At 41.6% G+C, this 23,993-nt stretch overlaps 2 protein-coding genes across 3 annotated transcripts in view; one reads left to right on the forward strand and one right to left on the reverse strand.

Moving 5' to 3' along the window:
* The window catches only part of il20ra (interleukin 20 receptor, alpha), a 10,049-nt gene extending 4,536 nt beyond the window's left edge, over positions 1–5,513 (reverse strand). Inside the window, exons 1-7 of one of the 2 annotated variants that reach the window (XM_046059843.1) lie at positions 4,957–5,512; positions 4,040–4,163; positions 3,239–3,444; positions 2,902–3,077; positions 2,633–2,777; positions 2,144–2,280; positions 520–759 (exon numbers count right to left, since the gene is read on the reverse strand). In XM_046059843.1, the coding sequence (XP_045915799.1) occupies positions 520–759; positions 2,144–2,280; positions 2,633–2,777; positions 2,902–3,077; positions 3,239–3,444; positions 4,040–4,163; positions 4,957–5,005 (1,077 nt within the window). In that variant the 5' untranslated portion in view covers positions 5,006–5,512. Of the gene's footprint in view, positions 1–519; positions 760–2,143; positions 2,281–2,632; positions 2,778–2,901; positions 3,078–3,238; positions 3,445–4,039; positions 4,164–4,956 lie in introns of both variants that reach the window. The other variant, XM_046059844.1, reaches the window with a different exon arrangement.
* A 429-nt stretch (positions 5,514–5,942) lies between these two features.
* med23 (mediator complex subunit 23) lies at positions 5,943–23,402 on the forward strand. The gene is made up of 30 exons (XM_046060787.1): positions 5,943–6,116; positions 6,672–6,703; positions 6,909–6,996; positions 7,071–7,195; positions 7,544–7,655; positions 7,887–7,985; positions 8,110–8,211; positions 8,325–8,394; positions 8,961–9,073; positions 9,160–9,255; positions 14,019–14,225; positions 15,307–15,450; positions 15,641–15,786; positions 15,878–16,123; positions 16,237–16,379; positions 16,729–16,903; positions 17,933–18,096; positions 18,238–18,362; positions 18,486–18,691; positions 19,154–19,334; positions 19,419–19,589; positions 19,703–19,919; positions 20,108–20,217; positions 20,386–20,512; positions 20,804–20,969; positions 21,156–21,228; positions 21,319–21,533; positions 21,637–21,757; positions 21,845–21,976; positions 22,703–23,402. The coding sequence occupies exons 1-30, from the start codon at positions 6,066–6,068 to the stop codon at positions 22,919–22,921; spliced, it is 4,176 nt and encodes a 1,391-aa protein (XP_045916743.1). The 5' UTR covers positions 5,943–6,065; the 3' UTR covers positions 22,922–23,402.
* The last annotated feature ends 591 nt before the right edge of the window (positions 23,403–23,993 follow it).

Below are 23,993 nucleotides of genomic sequence, written 5' to 3' on the forward strand. Positions count from 1 at the left end.
CTCCCTGTTGAACTCCATTGACATCTCTGGCAACACTAGTTTCCCGGTATTGGGATCCCACTTAATACAACTAGGTCCCTCCTCTTGCTCTGCCAGTCTCAGGAGACCATAGTCATCTGGTAAGGAATTTGATTGGTCAGTATCGAACGTATACATGTCTCTGATGTTCTGAGAGGCATAAGCAGAAAGAAGAGGTACTTCCTCACTCTCGGTACCCTCCCTTTTTCTATCCACCTCTCCTTTGGTTGCCAGTAAAGGTGCCTGAGTTTGGGTTAGTGGAACTAAATTTACCTCTGAAAATGCGTGCGCCTGCACAAGCGTGCTCATCTCTGTCTGTGCACGTGTCTCTGTGTGCATCGGCATGTGTGTTTGTGAGTATGTGTGGGTTGACTTCTGCCAGACGTTGGACTGGTGAGAAGCGTAAACTCCAGCGCAGTGACATTCCTCGAGTTTCAGAGTACTCCCATCTTCTCCTCCGTTATGCCTCCTCTCTCTTTCTTCTTCTCTTCTGACACTGATTTTAGGTGCTGTGCCAATAAACCCATAGTCAATGGACAAATCATCCTGGGGTTCCTCGGGCTCGGGTGTTTCGGACCTCTGGGGGACATAACTTGGTGGGGGATCTGCGTTGTGTGGCCACTGGTTGGGGCATGCAGGGTCTGATATGTCGATGTCTGATTGCTTGACGACGGGGAAGAAGATGACTTTACAATTCTCAGGGGGGATGATCAGAGGGGGCAGATGAAAAGAAGGCGGGTTCTGGAAGTTCAAGGAATGTGGCATTAAAAGATGGACCATTAGCTTTTGAAACATTTTTAAAACAAACTTGACATTCTGATATGCCATAAAATAGTCAAAACTGGATTTTTTATGTACCACATAGCCAACCAATTAGACACTAAAATTAATATTGCAAAAAGAAAAAAGGTTTCAGCAGACGATGAATTATCCTGACTTTTCATCCCTAGGAGCTCCAGAATCACTACATCACACGTCTTTTGTTGAATCCTCCCTGCCTGCTAACTCAGCGGCCCAGTCTGTAACGCAGGCTTTCATTAAAAATGTGTTGTCTCCAAGTCCAAGCTGATATTTTCTCAGACTTGACCAAGCTCCTCCAGAGACAGATAAGACATTTTATAGCTTTAAGCAATTTAACTGATCTTAACCCACCCTGGACACACCATATTTTGACATGTTTATATTCAGGCTTTGTTTAGTGGACTACTAGCAGTCAGTGACACATCTACCATCAGTGCAACTGTCCTGCTGGTGGAGCAGTGGGGGGTATATCTCTGAGCGTTTATCCCTCTATGAACCAGGACGCAGAATGATATTCCCTGGTAGCCATTCCAAGGTCTAGGCTTTTTAGGTTCATTACACTGGCTCCCGGTGTGTTTTAGAATAAACCTTAAAAATGTATTGATTACTTTTAAAGCTCTTCATGGTTATATCGCTGACCTTTTAGTCCAATAAGCACCAGCAGGTACCTTGAGATCCTCGGGGAGAGGTCTTTTGTCTTTTGTTCTCGACTGAAAACTAAAGAGGACAGAGCATTTGCAGTCAGGGCCCTGAGGCTCTGGAACAGCCTGCCCGAGGAAATCAGAGCGGGTAGGAAGAGTGAGTGCACTCTTTTAAATCCTTTTAAAAACATACTTTTATAGGAGAGCCTTTGCTGATTTCAGTTGATTTTATTTATTTTTCTCTAAACTTTATTTTAATTTCTTAACTCTCTCCCTGCTTTTATTGTGTGTTCTCTGTTTAATTTGCTTTATTGTCTTTGCCTCCTGTGAAAGCCCTTTGTAACATGGTTTTGAAAAGTGCTCTAGAAATAAGGATTATTATATTATTATAGGCTGAAAACTAAAGGGCCTTTGCTGTCAGAAGATTTTTAAAATCTTACTTCTTAAGACACATTTTTATAAAAAAGCTTTTATTATGTGATGCCAATTTTTTTCCCACTTGTTTGTGTGTTTTATGTTAATTGTTGTAAAACACTTACCTGTATGTATATTACCTACAACTACACAAATAAAGCTGTTATTATTATTATTACTATTATTATGATTATCCAGTCGACAAGTTTTTATTATATTGAGCATGTGGAATTAGACAGTGTGTGCAAAAATGTGTATGTGTGCATTACCAGTATATATGGGCTCTTCTGTCCTTTCCCCGTCAGGTACTGATAGAGAAGGTAGCCAACAACCACCATCATACACATGCACACAGTTGGCACAACAATACTCACAACCACACTCTTCAGCTGGCCAGTCACAGGGTCTGAAAAGAGACAGCACTTCAGGAACGCGTCACACAAATACATACATACATACATACTTACATGTGCATAAAGGTATATATAGGCAATACTATGTGAAGAACAAGTCACACCAGAACTCACTGTAAAAAAATCTGTATTTAAAATGCAATACCATCATGCTGAAAACAAGACTGTTCTTGATTGATATCTTTGAAAGGTAGAAACTCATACGCAAACAATAGAAGACATCTCAGAAACACAAACATAAATCTCTCTTTCGCTTCTGTATCAGGGTTGGTCACATTCCTTTCTACCTGTGAAACAGGGAGGAAAATATTATACCTCTCACACACACATGCAATGTGGTTGTACCTGAAGGCGTGGTTATGCATTGCCATACTGAGGACAGGCAGTGGACGGGCATGGAGAGGAATCTTGCCTTGGCAGAGAAGCAGTAGTCTGTATCGTACTCCATCAGGCGATATTTGTATGGACCGGAGACCACTTGGAAATGGCTCTACAGACATACACACTCACAGATCAGTCAGTGCCATGGGTGAACTTCAGGTGTGCTTGATTTAACAGCCTGTCTGTGCCATGAGGGCGGGACGAGCTACGACTTTTCATAAATTTTTACTCACTGTCTGGTTGCGACGGGTATTGTGGATGGACAGGTTGTAAGTCATCGTGGGGTAGAGTGTTGACATGGAAACCCCTGGGGTGTGGTTGTCAGGCTGATACCTCATTGGTCCCTTCAGAGTGATGATGGCGCTGTTGTCCTCTGTTTCCACAGAAACCACTGGAGGGCCAAAACTAGCTATAGAGATAGACAAAATATTTCTACCTAAAAGGTTGTGTATTTTCTTAAAGAAGTACGGCCATCTCAACTCTCCGTCTTTTTGTCCAGCCTCCCCGTGTGTGTCTGGAAATATTTCCCTCTCTCCCCATATTTTGAAACAGAAAGTCACTTTAACTTACTGTCCGTCTTTGGATCGAATCGCCTCGGCGTCACGGTCCATTTGGAGGATGCTTTCCTGCTCACAGCACGAACCCTGGCGTAGTATCCCTGCTCCAGATCCATCGTCTCATTGCTCAGATCACACCAGCTCCGCGCTATTCTTGTACACTGCCGCACCTCCCTCCAGTTCACCTTTCCTTTGCTGCCCTCAACACTGTCTCCATAGCTGGGAAAGACAGAGTGGACCCACACAGATCAGAGGATGACTGCTGTGAATCCCAGCACAAGCGGGGACAGTAAGAATGACGGGAGTGAATTAACTCTAATCACACTCCTCTACTTGTTTAATTCCCCTTAAAGCAAGGAACTGAAGCTTACACACGCTGTTTTGTTAGATCTGGTTGTGATTTTTTCCCCTGTTTTCGTCCCCTTCTCCTTTCTCTGCTTCCTTTTGTCTGTAAATTCCTTTGAGACTAGCTAAAGAAAAATAAATACAATAACTTCAGTGTAGTGAAGGAGTCACCCCACCCACATTTAGACACAGGCCTAAAGGGTACCAAACAAGCACCTTGACTGCAACGCGTAAGAGCCTGGCTCGTTGGTAGGGCAGTCAAAGCGCATAGTCAACTGTAGTGATAGTACTCCATCACATTTAGCTTTAACCAGCTATATTCCAAGGCAGATACAGTAGCCTATGACCAATGCGCCAAAAATAACTTAAATTATTTGCAACTTGAAGACAATGACTTTGTTCTCAGGGCCACTGTAGTTAAAATAATATTTAATAAATAATATATTTAAACTCTAAAATCTTTACTTACATGGTATACTGCACAGTAAAGTGTGTGTAATCCGGTGTGCCATTTCCTGGTGACCACTGCAGTATATTTCTCAGATTCACTGAGGAGAAGATGACATTGATAGGGCTGGAGGGAGAGGAGGAGACTGAGGAGAAGGAGTATGAAAAAGTGAGATTTAATGAGAAAGGTAAGAGACACACACATTTAAAAAGAAGTGTTTGTTGCCCCGTGAGATTATTGGCTGCTCATGAAACCCAATAAAATGTTGATGAGAGTCAGTTTAAGAACCAGGTTTGTAGGTTACAGACATCTGAAACTATAAATTGAACTTGGACTTAAGTGCCACACTTAACTCATTTTCATGCCATGTAGACACACAAATGACAGGGCTGTGAGCCATCTGTGAACAGGACTACCAAAGCCTGTCTGCATAATAACTTGCTATTTTGACACTTAACGTTCAATTAATATGAATAAAGGACGGTTTTATTACTGTGTCACGCATCCAACAGAGTCAGAAGACACTATAAAGCAATTTGTTTGCCAGCAATATTTGCTTAATGGTTCTAATGCAGGTTGCAATGATGAAACGGTTTGTATGATGAGCCTATTTAACTTGGATACACATCATAAAAAATTAAATCAGGCAGTGATGTAATAAATCTGCAAACATTTCACTTTATGTCATATTGAAAATAGTGTGTACAGTAGGATATCCTGCATAGAGTTGCCAATCATCAATTAAACTCAAACACAGACACGGTTTTCGTGGAATCAATCGTCCATGGAAACCAAATAGTCTCAAAATTAATAACCTGTAGCCTGTAACACATGCCTAATGTAACGTTAACGTTTGCAGCTAGTAGACCAAGTCAGAATAATTAGTAAAGAAAAGAAGAAAATACAACTGTAGGCTAATAGTAATGTTAGTTCAGTACCTGCGCAGTGCAGACCCCCCAGGTACAGAACAATTGACACTGTCCACATCACTGTATGATGGGGTCATGTTTTCACAAGAAACACCAACATCTTCGATCCCCGGCAGCTTCTCTGCTCTTCCATGTGTAGCTGTATGCTACACCTGTCAGCGGCCCGATGTTCCTCCGCACTTTTAAAAGAAATTTGTTAAAAAACAAACCAGCGACTGCCAAACGCTAAAAGCTCAGCGATTTATGGTTAAAGTAAAACAGGTTTTCCGTGTACGAGGAAGGAATGTGACCTCAGTTGTTTGAGCACATTACACCTGTGCATGGAGGAAGTGTGTGTGTGTACGTATTACTCACAGTCACACTGTGGGGAATCACCTTTTGTGGAACAAAGGCAAATAGGCCTAAAGGAGTAGATTTAGGGAGAAGAAGGAGAACCAACGTATCTTAAAAGACCGAGATCATATAATGAACAGAATGAAGTAGGCAAGTCAACCTAAGCAGTAAAATAAAACAGGACCAATAATAAACCAAAGAACTTGCGTAAAAAAGACATCGAACAGGGTTAAATTTAAAAACGTCAGCCATTTCGGCCTAAGACAGTCATTTGGCTCCATCTAGTGACCGACATTAATTAAAGTGTTTTCTTCACCACCATGGCATACTTTACATAGAGTGGTTTTCTACAAGAATGCAAGTGTGTAGGAGTAGACTTGTACCTCTCCTCGTTTGCACAAGCGTTTTTAGTGTCCCCACCAACAGTAACATGAAATACCCGCCCTTGACATTGATCCTAACTGTACCTTCTGTTTTGGCACTGTAATTTTGTAAAACAATTTTAGCAGGATGTAGGCTATGCCGCCTGTTTTAGTAAACATTTACAGAGCATTAAGGGTTACACACATTGACCTAGACTGTATTACATAGATTACACATCATGATGACTAAATGAAGCGGAACTGTGCAGCTTGTGTCTTTAATGTGTCTACGGATTGTTTTTGCAGTTGCGCGTCTCGCGGTGCATTCATCCCGGTCCCTGTTAGCATGTAGCCTTTCGATAGCGAGTAAACTGATTCATTTGTGTGATGGTTCGCTAAACATTGGCACTTTTTGATTCAGACATGGCGCTCTCGATGGAAACGCAGCTCCAGAGCATCTTTGAGGATGTCGTGGTAATTTGCGTCTTTATGTACTGGTCTTGAAGCTAACACAGTTAGCATTTCAGACAACGTTAACGTTAGCCTTTTCCTTGAAATGTCCACTCATGAACTTGCTGTGGTTTTGCAAATTAATAATTCCAACAATATAGATAGATACCGTTTGTTTCTATCTAAAGTTACGTTGTAGGTAACTTGTGAACAAACATGTTTTCATCTCTAACAGTAACTTACGTTAACAAAACAAAAGGTTTTACACTTTATGAATTGTGTCTAACGTGACACGTATTTAAATTAACTTAAGTATCAGGCCTTCTCCCTGCTGAAGTGTCCCTGAGCAAGACACTCTGATCTTTAACCAACATCAGGTGTTGTTCTGTAACTAAATCTGTCATCTGACCTCTGTGTGCACTGAGGCAGCTGAGCAGACGTTCATTACTGTATTGGAATTACTATTATTAGGAAAGCAGTGGAAGGCTGATAGACGGATCAACAGCAGAGAGAATTAAAACATCTTCTGTCCTCCCACTCAATATTTTCTGAATTTTACTCTTCTCCTCCTTTCCTCAGAAAACTGAAATGATAGAAGAGGCCTTTGCTGGGTAAGGTGGCTCCGGAAACACACTCATACCTCTCCTTGTTTTGTTATTATTTGTTAAAACAGAAAGGAGACTGTAAGTTGATCTCAGGCTTAATAAACTCATACACACTAAACTCGCTTTCTGAAACAGGGCCCTGGTCTCACTAGTTGTACAGTAGAAGGTGTAATGTTGACTTCTCGCAAATGTCACTTGTGTTGTGTTTCAGGATGTTTATGGACACTCCAGAGGACGAGAGGACTAAACTGATCAGTTGTCTCGGGGCCTTCAGACAGTACTGGGGAACACTACCGCAGGTCACTAAACACAGAGACAGACAAACGCACTCACACATAAGGTGATGACTAATTGCCTCCATGTCTTCCTGCAGGAGTCTCATGAACAGTGTGTACAGTGGATCGTGCGGTTTATACACAGCCAGCACAGTCCCAAAAGGATCTCCTTCCTCTATGACTGTCTAGCAATGGCTGTGGAGACCAGTCTGTTACCTCCCAGGTACACACACACTCTTACGCACTTAATAAGGCCTACAGACATTGTTTACGCATTAATTTACATTCTGGGGCTTGACAGAGTCTACTACTATCCAGTTCATTTAAGATTTCTGTTTAGGCCGCTTTAAGATATAATTAGTGTAGATCATCCTTATGGTTCTTGATAATTCAATAATTGAAAGTGTTTTATATATAAATATGTATATTTCATTGATATGATACACGACGTCTGATTAAATGTATCTGCAGTTAATCTATTGTGTGTTGGCACTCTTATCTATTACTTTTACTCTCTATCTTAAACACCCATCTAATGAATTGGTGTGTGTGTCTGTCTGTCTGTCTGAAGGATGGTGTGTGCTGCTCTGATAAGCTCGGACAGTTTGGAGTGGGAGAGGACTCAGTTGTGGGCGTTAACTTTCAAATTGATTCGCAAGATCATTGGAGGGGTGGACTACAAGGTCACACACACACACAAGCAAGCACAGCTCATCAACAAGCTCAATGATAAGGAGCTCTTGTAAAAGAAAATCGTCCTATAAACTATGTATTGTTTTTAATATGATCAGTATTTGTTAGAACATCAACCTCATCTCAGCCAGTTTCACTTTTTTCTCTGCCTTTTTCATCTCTCAGCAGGCAGCTGTCAAACGTATATGTTTTCATGTAAAGTGTGTGTGTGTGTGTTTCAGGGGGTCCGAGACCTGTTGAAAGCTGTACTGGATAAAATTCAGACAATTCCTACCACTGTCAGCTCAGCTATTGTCCAGCAGCTTCTCTCTGCCAGAGAGGTATTTGTTTGTCTATCTTTCAGTTATTAAATGTAATAATTTGTGTCTTTTTATTTTTCACTCTGATGGCATTTAAGCATACCAAATCACTTTAATTCTACATTTATTATTCTGTGTACTCCAGGTGGTAGAGTATATCCTGGATAGAAATGCCTGCCTCCTGCCAGCCTACTTTGCCGTCACAGAAATCAGAAAACTGTATCCAGAGGGACAGCTGTCACACTGGGTAAGTGTGGGTTTCTTCTCTGTGTGTGTGTGTGTGTGTTTGTGCAGCTGTCATGTGAATCTAACAAATCTTCCTGTTTTATTCCCTGTCTTTCATTCGGTGTCTGTTTGTAGCTTCTAGGCAGTTTGATATCAGACTTTGTGGACAGTTTCAGACCCACAGCCAGAATCAACTCTATCTGTGGTAAGAGACGCATAAACACAGCCACACTGGAAGCTTATAAAATCTTGATCAAAATGACATCAAGATCTTGTTGTTCTTTTTGGCAAACTGTTGCTCTTCTTCATACTTTGTCCATTCTTTTTAAAAAAAAACCCAAAATATAATCTAAAGGGGGAAAAAGGGAAAGACACACAAATAAAGATAACGACTGCGTTCTGATCCACAGTGTGCATAAACAGTACTCCCTGCTCCTTGCTCCGCGAATGACGGTTAAGGGAACTTCCCTCTACAAAAACTCTTTCATTCGGATAACTCTGTAGCATCACAAACGCAGATCTCAGTTCCTCTGTTCTGTAAACACCTCAGATGCCCCCTGCTACTGTGTACATTTACTGAAATAAAATATTGAATATATAATATACCATTACAAAACTTCTATTTCTATTTTATTGAAATGTATGTGTGAGCATGTATGCCACATGGCACGTCACAGATTAATAACTTCACTGATTGAAGTACGTAATACAACTCATGTATGTGCAGTTTTCCTGTTTAGCCATTTCATGTGCGTATGTGTGTGTCCACAGGTCGTTGCAGCTTATTACCAGTAGTGAATAACAGTGGGGCCATCTGCAACTCCTGGAAATTAGACCCCACTACTCTCCGCTTCCCTCTGAGAGGCATGCTGCCATTTGACAAGGTAAAATATTAACATATATACACCACACAGGCATTTTATACACACTTACACAAAGCAGTAATACATTTTGTGTTTTTTGAATGTAGGACCTGTTTGAGCCACAGACGGGCTTGCTGCGCTATGTGTTAGAACAACCATATTCAAGAGAAATGGTGTGCAACATGTTAGGACTCAACAAACAGGTATACCAACCTCTTCTTCTACTTTTGCTTCTGTACCAGGCCCTCCACCTGCCCTCACTTTTCTAATCCTTTTGAATCTATATATTGACTCTCCCCTTTCTTTTCTATTTTTGTCACCCCACTCTTTCTGCTCCCTTCTTCCTCCTCCGTGCTCCTGCTGTTCCTTTTTCCCCTTTTCATTCTCGTCTTCTCTCTGCCATTCTTGTCTCCTTGACTTCTTCCTCTACCTCATCCTCTTCGTGTCTGAGTTTGACATTCTGCTCTTTCTGTTTGTTTTGTTAATTTTTTTTTACCAGGTTCTGTTCTTCAAATTATTTCCTTTTTTATTTATTGTTTCTCTTCTTCTTCTCCTCACATTCTTCTCTTTTGACATCCCTCTCCTCCCTTTTGTTAATACAGCTATATAAGACCATATGTAAAGCAAGCCAATGCTGTGAGCTTGACCCATAATGCACTGGTGTTAGTTTTCCCTGTTGGGTTCATACAGTTTCAACTCAGCCCAGCAGACACAGTTTGACCTGCTCTCCTTGTGTTTGTTGCACAGAAACAGAAAGCACTAATCAACACTGGCCGGAGCTCTGATTTAGAAGTTGCTTATATTCATATTTTGAAGATGAACAAATTACCCAGATTCCAGTTTGTCTGAATTGGCTAAGTTGATGCTAGCTGTGCTGAACGGACAGTGAACAACCTAGCTCCTTAGTCACCACTTTCTCTCTCTCTGTCTCTCCTTTTTCCTCTCTGTTTCTTTCTCCTTCTTTCTTTGTTCCTCCCTCTTTCTCTCTCTCTTGTCCTCTGGTTGTGTGTTGTGTTTGTCTGTCTCTCTGCCATGCGCTCTCTAGACTCTGAACATTGCCCAGGTATGTCGTTGTTCCTCTTCCTGGTCGCCTGACCTACCAACTAACCAGCCCATTGGATGCTTAGCTTTTTAGGCACGCTGATGTCATAGAAATGGGGAACTGGATTGAAAAAATAAAGACAAGAAAACCTGAGATGGAGTAAAGAGAAATGCTACAGAGCTTGAGATGGTCACAGCAGGGCTTTCATAGAGATAAAGTCAGTAGAAAGAGACAGACGTGGCCAAATAAATGCTAATATGATAGACAGGCAGTAGCAGGTTGATTGATGTACAGGAAGGCTGTTTATGGATCATTAACCAGTAGGGTGGCGTGCAAGTCAGTTGTTTTTAGTTTTTAGTAACTGTTTGCTTCACATGCTGCTTTATCTCTGCTTTTAATACAGCAGAATCAATACAGTAGCAATAAAATGTATTGTGTGCAGCCACAATATGATATTCAATATCTCTGTATTAGACGATTTTCCCGGCAAAATAAGTAAAAGTAGAATAGTGCAGGGTTTTTATGAAATAAGAGAGGGAGTAGTAATTCAGCCCTGTTGTGTTTTACTGCTTAAATTTATACTCAGTAATGTTTTTGCGACATTGGAATTGCTTGTTATGTTAATGTTTAATACACCTCATGTGCCTCTGGATTGTCCTTAATGTCAGCTGAGCAAACTGATGCTGATTTTACATTCCAGACTGAGACAGTTATAGATTCTCTGCACTGCATCAGAAAATATATTATTTATATATAAATTCAGACACAGCCATTATACACAACCTGCGGTTCCAGCTAACAAGCTGACATTAAGTTTTTCATGAATAAATCCCTGCTGTTGACATTTCAAGTCCTGCTGCACTGCATGTGTGAATGTAGTCTGGTCATTGCCTGTTGTTCGCGAGGTCCTCTCGTGTCTGAACTTTTGCTGCTTTCTGTTGCGCTGACCTGGGCAAAACCACTCCATTTTGTCTGAATAGTGGTCTTGACACGTACAGCAATATAGTTCATTATGCCTTGCAAATGAAATGACCAGCCAAGTGGTGGCAAAAATACCGGATACCACAAGCAACAAAATTTAAAAGTACACTGCTATAGCCAGGCAGTAATCACAGGAAGACCAGCTGTACTTATATATCAGATGGCTATATATCATTATATATCATTAATTTAGGTAGGCATTGTGAGTTGGTGGATCTTAATTTTTACGCCTTCTACTTTCGGTCTAAATTAACTTTTGACCTTTTAAATGCTGCAGTACATCTGTGAACCGTATTCCTGTGCAACTTGTGCCATCCAGTCAATTAATTGCATTTGCGAAAATGTAGAGGCTTCTTTGTAATTTGTGATGTCCATGCACTGCTAACTTCACTTTTCATTCCTTTATGAACGTATGTATTCTCCAGAGAGTACCCCTGTCTCTCCACATTAGAGATGGAGTGATATTTTTGTAATTACAAAGTTCCAAGCTTGCGCAGCAGCTTTCAGATTAAAGTTGCTGCACAGGCAGCTTTAAACGAAGAAGACATGGCAAAGTGTGGACTACGAGGCCAGACGCTCATTCTTTGTTTGTCTTTTTTGATCAATGTTTGGCCCAGGTCGGCTGATGATTCTGATTGGCTGGATGATTGAACTCTGACCTGTGTTGTGTGGTGTTCATTGGTTTTCTTCCCCTACAGTTTGACATTATTGGTTAATAGTAATGAGCTGCAGGGGGTAATGATACAGAAGCAACATTTATTTTAAACAGGACTTTTAAAAGCCAATCACTAAACGATCCGAATAATTGAAGAGGACCTAAATTGAAGGCTCTCCCTTTTTAAGAGAATTAATAAAAAAATGTTTAAATTATATTCATTTCAAGCAGTTCAGGCTGAATTAAACATTTCACCCAGACAATCAAAAATTAAAGTCAAAATTAAGTCTTTGTACTGATAGAGTTTGATCCGGATGACTGAGTCTGTGAGTGTTGCCACCTGACAAGGATGAGGTTTAACCCTTTGATCTTTATATTGGTTATATTTAATAGTTTTTCTGATCAAAAGACTGTGAAATTCAAACTGTCAGTGGCAGATAGATGACGTGCTTGTTTGTCAGTTGACCAGCAGTCATCACCATCCACGATAGATCTGTTCTAACTTGGGTTGAGAGAGAATTGAATTGCTTCCCAATTGATTGCCGTAGACATTACCTTTAAATGTTTTTGCTCTAGGTGCACATCAGTATGCCATTGGTTGAGTTGTTGGTAGGAAGGTATGTTTGTCAGTGGATTATAGCCCAGCCACTGGAATGGTTTCACTGTTTCTAGGTGTGGGATGTAACTAGGTAAGCCATGGGGCTGAGTTCTTTGTATGCCTGTGGATCTCTCTCTCTTTCTCTCTCTTTTTCTTGTTTTACTCTTGACCTCTCTCTTTAGGTGCGTGTGTGTGTGCGTGTGTGTGTGTGTGTGTGGTGGCAGAGGAAGAGAAGTGACGGTCAACCTCACAGCTCCTCTTCTTCCCAATCACACCACCTCCCCACCTTCCCAAACCCATTAGGCTGCATGCAGGAATGTATTGCACTGTTTAGTTTGGTGTTTAGTGCTGTGCTGTGTCATATTGTGCTCTGCTGTTTAGTTCTGGTTGTGTTGGGTCCACGTTGTGTGAAAATGGCTTTGTTAAGTCCTACAGTGGTAACCACTGCAGAGATCTGCTCTCCTTCTGCTCTGTCAGTGGTGGGTGAAGTTAAGTTTCCCACCCTGGGTTAATAGGAAAATGTCAGTATTACTATTATGTGTCTGTAAATAGTCAATGGAATAGTCTGGATAAGTCAGGTACTGTGAATGTTTTTCATGCAACTCAACAATTGAGTTCTGAGGATTATGCTACAATCAATTATTTGTGTAACAGTGCCGTGTCTATACAGCCATAAACATGACCATGTTAACCTGCCTTCCCCACCATTTCTGACTTTCTCTTAATTCCCTTCCCTCCTTCCCTCTCTCCACCCGTCTTTCATCAAAAATCCCCTTGATATATGAAAGTCTCTCAAGCATTGATCAACACTGAGGTTCACACATTATGCAGTTCTATATGGAAAAGTTTTGTTCCTACATGATATGATCATTCCAGAAAACATGTAACACCACTGCTGAGCTCAGTTTTTTGTCACTGTTACAATATGTTTGTGGTATTTTTATTATTCAATTCCTTTATTTATAAGGACAATGGACATTAATAACCGTTTCTGTGTGCCTGTGTTAGCCAGACGGCTAATTTTCGACTGCAGTCTCTTGGCAGGATGTTCTAAATCTAGATACAGTCTCGCGATGTCCATGTTTACACATGACTTGTCTGGATTAGCTTGTGACTTCAGCGCTTATCAGCTGCTGTATCTTAAACCCCAAATATCATAATTACCCACAAGCACATGAACCTTCTTTTGAAATTTGTTCACTCTGTTCATGTAAAACTGTCATGTAAGATCGCTGTAGCAGAAGAACTAGCAAAAAACTTACCAGGTCCAAATTCCAACGAGGCAAATTACTTGACACTTGGCACCTGTTTCTCTATAATAACATCGCTGGGAAATGACTAGAACATTTGGGGATAGAGGAAAAAGTGGAAAAGATGAGTTTACCCAGCTGACAGCGGCAGGAAGGAGATGCTGTCCTGCATGCAAGATATGGGAAAAAGTTTAATGAGTCAATTTCTAACAATTGTTGGAGCATCTGTTAATATGAAAATGTTTTTGTCAAGTAATTTAATGATGATCTCCCCCTCATTCTCTCCCTCCCTCTGTCTTTCCGTGTTTCCTTTCTTTCCCTTTCCTTTTTCTGTCTCTGTCTGTCCTTGGACGTCTTTTCCTCCCTTACTCTGTTGAACTTCCTCTCTCTCCTGCCCACTATTTTCTTTATCCTTTAACACTCCCCTCCTCCCCTGACAGCATAAGCAGCGTTGCCCGGTGCTAGAGGAGCAGCTGGTGGACCTCGTGGTGTACGCCATGGAGCGCTCTGAGACCGAGGAACACTTTGACGCTGACATTGGAGGAACTAGCCAGTTGCTGTGGCAGCACCTCTCCTCCCAGCTCATCTTCTTTGTGTTGTTTCAGTTTGCAAGCTTCCCGCACATGGTGCTGTCATTACATCAAAAGGTAAGAGGAGGGAGACAGCAGAGGAAGGAAGAGTTAATGATCCTATTTATGGGTAATTGGATTTTGGTTTATTGACAGTATGCCTAAATATATTTGTAAAATACAACATATCAGACTTTAAAAGACAGAAATAAGTCCATAACATGACAATAGGAACAAAAAAACTTAACAATTGTTAAAATTATATATTTTAATAAATTAAATTATATCATAGGTACACAGAAATCATAGAAGATTGCAGCTGTATGACACACTGTAGCTCAAGATGCAAATATCAAAGAATTGAGAAGTAAAACATAAAAAACATAGAGGATCTACACATTCTTTAAGGAGAAACTATGTAGCAGCCATTGCTTACCCCATTGCCTTAAAGATAAGAGAATGTCACTCCTCCTTAAAGGTCCAGTGTGTTATATTATATAGGAGGATCTATTGACAGAAATGCAAAATAATATCCTTAACTATGTTTTCAGTGGTGTATAAAGACCTTACATAATGAACCGTTATGTATTTTATTACCTTAGAATGATCCATTTCTATCTACATACACAGCGGGTCTTCTTACATGGACGTCGCCATGTTGTGCCGCCATGTTTATAAAGTAGCCCAAACGGCGCTACAGAGCACGTTTCGTCACTACGTTGAATATGTATATGCATATGTATGCACTTAAAATCAATATAAGCCATATATAGTTGTAGTCACATGATCAGAAATTCATAAAATCCATGTCATGTCAAATCCAAATGATGTATTTACCCTAACGTGTAACTGCTAATAGGAAATACATTTTCACAGTGAAACCAAATGCATACAAATCAAGCAACTGGTGGGAAGCGTAGGTTCTAACATAATCACAGAAACAAATTGTTGGAGTCCATTAAAGACACACACACACACACACACACATATATATATATATATATATATATATATATATATATATATATATATATATATATATATATATATATATATATATATATACACACACACACAAATACAATATTATTCAGGACTGTCAGGGTGTCAAGTGCTGTGACCCTTGTTGCTGAGTTGGTCTTCATCTCTCTCTGTCTAGCTTGCAGGTAGAGGTCTAATTAAGGGGAGAGACCACCTGATGTGGGTATTGCTGCAGTTTATATCAGGAAGCATTCAGAAGAACGCCTTAGCCGACTTCCTGCCTGTCATGAAGCTCTTTGACCTGCTTTACCCTGAAAAAGAGGTACACGTGTGCCAAGAAATGATTTTGGTTTACTAGGATCATTATTACGAGTCCTCCGTTTTAATGTATTACTTCTTGCCTTTTCTGCTGTGCATCTTCCTTTCATTTTATCCAGGTATCAGAATTTGTTCTATAACAGCTTTATAGGTCGTACCTTGAGATTTAAACTGTGTTTTCTCTCCCACATTAGTGCATTCCAGTTCCAGACATTAACAAGCCCCAGTCGACTCATTCCTTTGCCATGACCTGCATCTGGATCCACCTGAACCGCAAAGCTCAGAATGACAACTCCAAACTACAGATACCCATACCACACTCTCTGAAACTACACCATGAGTGCGTGTCTTTACTGGACCCTGAAATATGTACTTTTCCACATGTGCATGCTTCCAAACAACCGTACACCAAAATACTGCTGTCTTATCAGGTTTCTCCAGCAGTCGCTGCGTAACAAGACTCTGGGCATGGCCGACTACAAGATCGCCCTGCTGTGTAACGCCTACAGCACCAACTCAGAGTGCTTCACTCTGCCGATGGGCGTTCTGGTAGAGACCATCTATGGAAACGGATCTATGAGGATCAACCTACCTGGCACCAACTGTATGGCGTCAGGATCTGTCACCCCACTGCCCATGAACCTGCTGGATTCACTCACAGTGCATGCAAAGATGAGGTAGGGGTATACAGATGAATTAATGGCAAATTGATATACAGATCATTTACTGTCTCTCACTCACTCTGTCTCTTTGTCCCCCTCGCTCTCTCTCTCTGCTTGCCTGCCCCCAGTCTGATACACAGTATTGCCACGCGGGTTATAAAGTTGGCCCACGCCAAATCCAGCATTGCCCTCGCCCCTGCACTGGTAGAAACATACAGCAGACTATTGGTCTATATGGAGATCGAGTCACTGGGCATCAAAGGATTCATCAGTGAGTTTCAGAAACATTTTTATTCACTGAAAATGTCCACTGTGTTGAAAAGTTGTTCACTTCAGAAACAGAAAGCACAAAGTGTGATTTCTTTGTTAAATTTCTAATACCCCACCCTCACTTATGAGCATGATTGAGAAACCAAAAAAAAGTCTGCCTTTATGAGGGATCTAGTACATTTTCAGAATTTGTAAGAGCACATCCTAGTCCAATTTGTCTTCAGTTGTCACTGTCTCCTCTGGGGTTGAATTCTGAGCAGACTGACTCAGAACATTCATGTTTAACAATAATATGTTTCTTCGGACTGGCAGACACATGTTGAATAATGTGACACTCTCCGTCTGCTCAGGCCAGTTGCTGCCTAATGTGTTTAAGTCTCACGCGTGGGGAATCCTTCACACGTTGCTGGAGATGTTCAGCTACAGGATGCACCACATCCAGCCACACTACAGAGTCCAGCTACTGAGTCATCTGCACAGTCTGGCTGCTGTACCCCAGACCAACCAGAATCAGCTGCATCTATGGTAAGACGGACATATATTGAAACATACTTATCATTATTCACTACAAGATATTACTGTTATTACTACTACTGTACAATTCATATCAAACTTCATAACACACAAGAAAACAACCAGTTCTCCTTGGGTGTAGTGAACTTTGATTTGAATGTTTGTGCTTCTGGATTCCTGTCATCAAAGGCAGTGAGTAAAACTAGAGTAGAGCCTGACTGATAACTCATGTGCCCATATTATCGGCCAATATATGCTAATTGCAGAAAAATCTGTATCGCTGCTTATAACAGAAATGGAGAGACAGAAGATGGGTCCTTCTATCATGTTATGAGTGTTGCCGTTGCATTGTTTGTCCACCAGAGTATACTCTGCAACTCCTCTGATGGCAACCCACATGTTTGGAAGGCACAAAACACTGCAATCAGCAGTACTTTTGTTTATAGTTCTAAAAATGTTATTTTTAAATTGCATTCTGTCATGTTATCTTGGTGACATAAAAAATGTTGGGGATAATCTTTGTTTATGTTATGTGTTTTTGAAAAGAAGAAGAAAAAGAAAGTAAGTTGGCTGATATATCAGAACTTCGTATTTTAAAACCCTCAAATATCAAAATCGGTATCTGTCCTAAAAATCCCTTTTCGGTTTGGCTCTACTATGAACTGTAACATTATTTCAGCAACTATCGTCAGTCTCTGCTACTTCAAATAATGAACATGATAATTATGGATTTATTTGAATTCATATTCAGGGGGTTACTGGCCTTATTTTCAACTTAAGTGCTGGTGGTTCACACCCCAAACTACTTAAAACAAAATACCCAATTGAATCAACACCTCACTATCATAGTCTGAATAAAAACCAAACATTAGAGGGCATCACACCATTACTCACTGCAGAGCTGTTGTATAACATTGCACATGTGTTGTTTTCATTGTGTCCACCTCCACTGAAGGTAATTAAAGAATACAAAAAGAAAATATCAGGACGATAATGGTCTCTGGTCTTCTATGTTGCTGTTTTCATGTCTTCTTCCCCCAGTGTGGAGAGCACAGCTCTGCGGTTAATCACTGCCTTGGGGAGCTCAGAGGTGCAGCCCCAGTTCACCCGCTTCCTCAACGACCCAAAGACTGTTCTGTCAGCCGAGTCTGAAGAGCTGAACCGAGCCTTGATCCTCACCCTGGCCAGAGCCACACACGTCACCGGTAGCACTCACTCTGGATTTACTACTTAAGATCTTTCTTTTCTTCATGTCTCAGTTGCTCTCTATGTTGCTCTGCAGTTTGTTTCCTCCTAATTTTATACTGATTTATAATTTAAGTTGCCTGCTTTGTGTCTGTGTGTAGATTTTTTCACAGGGTCCGACTCCATCCATGGGACTTGGTGTAAAGACATACTCCAGACAATCATCAGCTTCACGCCTCATAACTGGGCCTCACACACACTGTCCTGCTTCCCTGCCCCACTACAGGTGCACCATGGTCACTTAGGCATGAATGACACTCATAAATTCAAACTGCACTTTTATTTGATCTCAAATCAGAAGCATTAATCCTGTCGTAATGACTCCCACCGCTCTCTCTCTTCCTCTCAGGCGTTTTTCAAACAGAACAACGTTCCTCAGGAGTCTCGATTCAACCTGAAGAAGAACGTGGAAGAGGAGTACAGGAAGTGGAAGTCCATGGCCAATGAGAATGACATCATTACCCACTTCTCCATGCAGGGCTCACCCCCACTGTTCCTCTGTCTGCTGTGGAAGATGCTGCTGGAGACGGACCACATTAACCAGATAGGCTTCAGGTCTGATGTCATCATTTTGTGTCGCTGCAGATACGGCTTTAAAGAATCCACGCAAACATGTATTTGTTGTGTACAGTCACAGGGACACACATTGTACATACAGTACCTATAAAAAGTGTGTTTTGGAATGTTTTACTTTTGAACACCAGGGAATGTAATTAAGGTTGATACTGTTGAAAAATATTACTATTAATCACAAATAAAAACAAATTCAGTTTGTTTACATATCACCTCCTTCATTTTTCATTTTTCCATGTGTTGTGACACCACTGAGTGTGTTTTGATGAAGCGTGTGGTAATGATGCATCTCACCACTGATGGCATTTAAAATTTACACTAATTGGCCTGCGGGGCATTCCCAAGTCTCTAAAACTGCATCTGTAGCTAATTTACATAATTGATCCCGCGGGAGAATACAGTGTTGTTGTGGGATGATGTGCTAACTTTTTTTTTGTCCCTTAGGGTCTTGGAGCGAATCGGGGCTCGTGCACTGGTGGCTCACGTGCGCACGTTCGCAGACTTCCTCGTCTACGAGTTCTCAACATCCGCCGGCGGACAGCAGCTCAACAAGTGCATCGAAATACTCAACGACATGGTCTGGAAATACAACATCGTCACCCTAGACAGACTCATCCTGTGCCTGGTGAGGAGAAACGTGCATACAGAGAAATGGATCTGCTGTTCGACAAGGTCTTTGTGTCTCACGTCTCTTCTTATCTACTTCCAGGCGATGCGTAGCCATGAGGGCAACGAGGCTCAGGTTTGTTACTTCATAATCCAGCTGCTGCTGCTGAAGCCCAACGACTTCAGGAACCGTGTCAACGATTTTGTCAAGGAGAACGCTCCTGAGCACTGGCTGCAGAGTGACTGGCACAACAAGCACATGAGCTACCACAAGGTACACATGTAAAAAAGAAACCCACAGCAGATCCATCTGATTGGGACATTGAGAAACCTAAGTTCGAAGGTATTAGACAACATTTGATTTTGATGTTTGTTGTTCCTTTACAGAAATACCCTGAGAAGCTGTACTTTGAGGGACTTGCAGACCAAGTCAACCCCCCCATGCAGCTCCAGCCTCAGTACCTGCCCATCTACTTTGGCAACGTGTGCCTGCGCTTCCTGCCTGTCTTTGACATCGTCATCCACCGCTTCCTGGAGCTTCTTCCGGTCTCCAAGTCTCTGGAAACGCTGCTGGACCACCTGGGAGGGCTGTACAAGTTCCACGGTGAGTAAGGCCGTTTTTAATATCAGAAGCCTGTGTCGAAGGGAAATAGGTTCACAATGAGAAAGAGATCAATAGCAAATAAATGACATGAAATAGAGATGGAAGGGGCATCTCCCGGGATGTGAATGAAATGTTTAGGCCACGGTTTGTGCACCCTGATGTGTATTTACTGCTGTGTTTGTGTGCAGACCGCCCTGTCACCTACCTGTACAACACACTTCACTACTACGAACGACATCTGAGAGACAGAACCAATCTGAAGAGAAAACTGGTGCACGCCATCATGTCTTCTCTGAAGGTAGGCAGAAGGAGAAAGAGCGGTAGACAATACCTCATTATGTAACAAATCGTAGGATGTATTATTTATATATACGTCATGCAGTCATACTCCTTGTTGGTCTCTCATTTTATTTTAACTGTTTGTTTTTTTTAATCTGTTATATTTACAGTGTATTTGTTTTTATAGGACAACCGTACCCCAGGTTGGTGCCTCAGTGAAACCTATCTGAAATGCGGCATGAACCCCAGAGAGGACAACGTGTGGATCCCCGATGACACCTACTACTGCAAGCTGATTGGACGCCTCGTGGACAATATCCTTCATTAATCTCCCCCTGTTGGTAGATGGATGTCTCTTAACTGACCCTGATACTGGATAATAAAAACAATGGGCCTAATTGCTTTCACATCTGTTTATTTATTCTATGGTAATTTTATTACTGCCAGTGGAGCTGTTACAACAGAAGAGTTATTGAAAACAAGATGCAAGTGGCTGTTGAAGTGTCTCATGGATTGTTTGGCATGCGGATAACCATCACGCTCATGCACCTATTGAAGCTGCTTTCCTCTTCCAGTGATCTTTACCCTCTTTAACCCTCTCTAACCCATGGCTGGCAAGTCGCCCGGCCCCTTCCCCAACTGTGACTGGAGGTTCAACGAGTTCCCCAACCCTGCGGCCCACGCCCTGCATGTCACCTGCGTGGAGCTGATGGCTTTGGCCGTGCCGGGAAAAGATGTCGGCAACGCTCTGCTCAATGTCGTGTTGAAGAGGTACAAGAGACAAACACGGTGTCATCTTTAGACAGTTAATGGCTCTAATTCATCTCGGATAAATGGCTGTAGGGATAAACATTTTAGCAGTAGTGCGTAATGTTTCGGCTCAGTCATATTTTTAGATGTGTGTGCTGCTGGTATAAGAGCTTGATGAGTCAGACCATGTTTTCTGTCACCTTTAAGCCAACCCCTGGTTCCCAGAGAGAATATCACCGCTTGGATGAATGCCATCGGGCTCGTGATAACTGCACTTCCTGTAAGAAAAATAGTCACAAAAATCATCACTGTCCTTCCAATATTTGATGAGTTTGTTCACCATAGCCAAACTCCGTCTCTCCTCATCCAGGAGCCCTACTGGATCGTCCTCCACGATCGCATCGTGTCTGTGATTGGCTCTCCGGCACTGACATCAGAGACTGAGTGGGCAGGTTATCCCTTCGCCTTGCTGGATTTCACGGCCTGCCACCAGAGCTACAGTGAAATGAACTGCAGTTATGTGCTAGCGTTAGCGCACGCTGTCTGGCATCACTCATCCATCGGACAGCTGTCTCTGATTCCCAAGTAAGGAAGTCAGCCTCTGTCTTTACAATCTTCTCTCACTCTGTGTCTTTTTTTACGCTGTTTATCAGGTATGGTTGTCATGTCATCATAAATGTGTGTGTAGGTTCCTGTCAGAGACGCTGAAGCCGGTCGTCCAGACAGAGTTCCAGTTACTCTACGTGTATCACCTGGTGGGGCCGTTCCTGCAGCGCTTCCAGCAAGAGAGGACACGATGCATGTTGGAGGTGTGACCAAAGATTATCACACCTGCACACCACACAAGTGTTCCCTTTTTTATATATATAAAATCTCCTTGTGTTTGTGTATTTCAGATTGGCGTGGCCTTCTATGAGATGCTCCAGGCGGTGGACCAACACTGTCAACATCTCAGCTATATGGACCCGATCTGCGACTTCCTCTATCACATTAAATACATGTACACTGGAGACAGTGTGAAGGACCAGGTGAGATTGTGTCTTTTATTAAAATGGAAAATTAACCATTAAACTTCACCATACAGATTTAGAAAAAAAAGACAGACAATAACAATATCATACAACAAAATAACAAACCGATGAAGATCTAAAAATGGAGACAAATAAAGACGTTTGTCACCCAGAGTACCACCTTCAAGTAAGATGACATGTGTGGACTTGCAACTCCACGGGAGACAGTTTTGTGTTTTTAGTTACCATTTTTAGTTTAAATCTGCCACCTCCTGTGCAGCGAGACGTCTCGCCACCAGTGTCCAGACCCGACACCAGAGTTAATTAGAGGAGATAGAACTGTATCTGCTTTGTGCTTGAGGCTTAGACAAGTGTACTTAAATTGGCTTTCCAAGTAATTAATGGTTCACTGAGAGTAGCCTTTAACCAAGCTGTGCTGTATGTGTTTTATTGTGGGTGCTGTAATTCAAAACAAGAAATGTTGCATAAATGAATGTGGCACGTGTTGACCTAGTAATTACAGTGTACCGTAATCATCCTTCTGCTTTAAATGAACTGTACAGATCTGTTTAAACCCAAAACAGAATCATGTTGGTTTTTCCTAAACTCATCTAGTCTCTTTCTCTCCCTGACCTTTTCTCTTTTTTAGCAATACACTGCTGCTCATCTGTCTGTCTACATGTTTGTATTTGTGTCTGTTCTTCAGTTTACCCATCTCCATCTTTCTCTGTTTCTGTCTTCTAGGTGGAGAAAATCATCATGACCCTGCGTCCGGCCATGAAGCTGCGACTGCGCTTCATCACACACAGCAGCAAGATAGAGACTTCGTCATCAGCTGCCACCGCCGCCTCCGCTTCATCCGCCGCCTCCTCCTCCACCCCTCAGCCCCCAACCTCCTCACTCTCATCATCCTCTGCTGCCGCCTCACCCTCCTCCACACAGCACACACACACACCTCTGTAGGTGGCCTAGGCAAACACAAGCACACAGGTGCAATCATGACAATGGGCTTTCATAACCACATCAAAGACCTTTTTTTTTTTTTTGCCACTGGTTGTTGCCCTTGACTTGGATTTTGTTCAATGTAATGATTAAAAAATCTTTGTTGTACCTTTTAGAAACAAGAACCCCGGAGAGCTGATTGTATTCCCTCAGCCTGAATCTTATTTTTAAGTGCAGAAAAACATCCTATTTACAGAATTCAGATGTACTGATACATGTAGAAAGTATCTCTGAAGTGAAGAATTTGTAGCAAATATGTAGTGAGTTATCAGAACAGGCATCTCTATCAACAAACTGTAGCTCTCAGTATCTGCTGCATTTAGGTGCGTGACAAGGACACAGCGTTTCTTGTTATATACATAGCATCTTTTTTATTTTTCTGTTTGTAGTCAATTTTTATATTATACATTATTATTACTTCATTAAAATAAGATTTTGGTAATAGGGGTTTTATTGATGCTTATTTCTACCCCTCATTGACTCATTTTGAATTTAGCATTTTGCAAAGCACCGGTTCGTCTTTGAATTAAGCTACCCCGGATCTAGTCACTCATGTTTTACACACTTGTCTTTTTCTTGGCTCGTTACACCTTGTCAAAGTGCTATTTTGTTCGCGTGACAACTCTAAACCCTCATCTCTCACACTCTGGAGAAACACCTTTTTTTCTTTAGGTCAGCCTCACTCATTTCTGAGAACACTGAGCTAAGCTGCAGTGTCATACAAAGTACAATATAATAACATAGTAACCTGACACCAGTAGGGGGAGTCCAACAGTTAGGGATGCCTCAGTCACTCCTCCTCACAGATTTTTGTTATTGGAGCACAGAGAGAGACATTAGAGAACCTTTTGGCCCCATTAGATTGTTACCCTGTGTTTCTGCTAGAGGGATATCTCTAAAACATCCAAACAGATATCCATTATATTCGGTGGAAAGCTCGTCTGTGAGCCAAGAACGCTTAGGATTTTAGTGGTGAGTTGGATGTGGGATTTTTGCCATTTGGCAATTGGCAATGAAACTAATGGTGAGTAAA

The sequence above is a fragment of the Micropterus dolomieu genome, linkage group LG10, assembly GCF_021292245.1.
Source record: "Micropterus dolomieu isolate WLL.071019.BEF.003 ecotype Adirondacks linkage group LG10, ASM2129224v1, whole genome shotgun sequence".
NCBI classification, from domain to species: Eukaryota; Metazoa; Chordata; class Actinopteri; order Centrarchiformes; family Centrarchidae; genus Micropterus; species Micropterus dolomieu.

Bases quoted from the DNA above. Each gene is read 5' to 3' on its own strand.
- med23 (XM_046060787.1), top strand. From the start codon at position 6,066: ATGGCGCTCTCGATGGAAACGCAGCTCCAGAGCATCTTTGAGGATGTC. The intron at 6,704-6,908 runs GTAAGGTGGCTC...GTTGTGTTTCAG, and splicing joins ATAGAAGAGGCCTTTGCTGG to GATGTTTATGGACACTCCAG. The intron at 18,097-18,237 runs GTAGCACTCACT...GTCTGTGTGTAG, and splicing joins CAGAGCCACACACGTCACCG to ATTTTTTCACAGGGTCCGAC.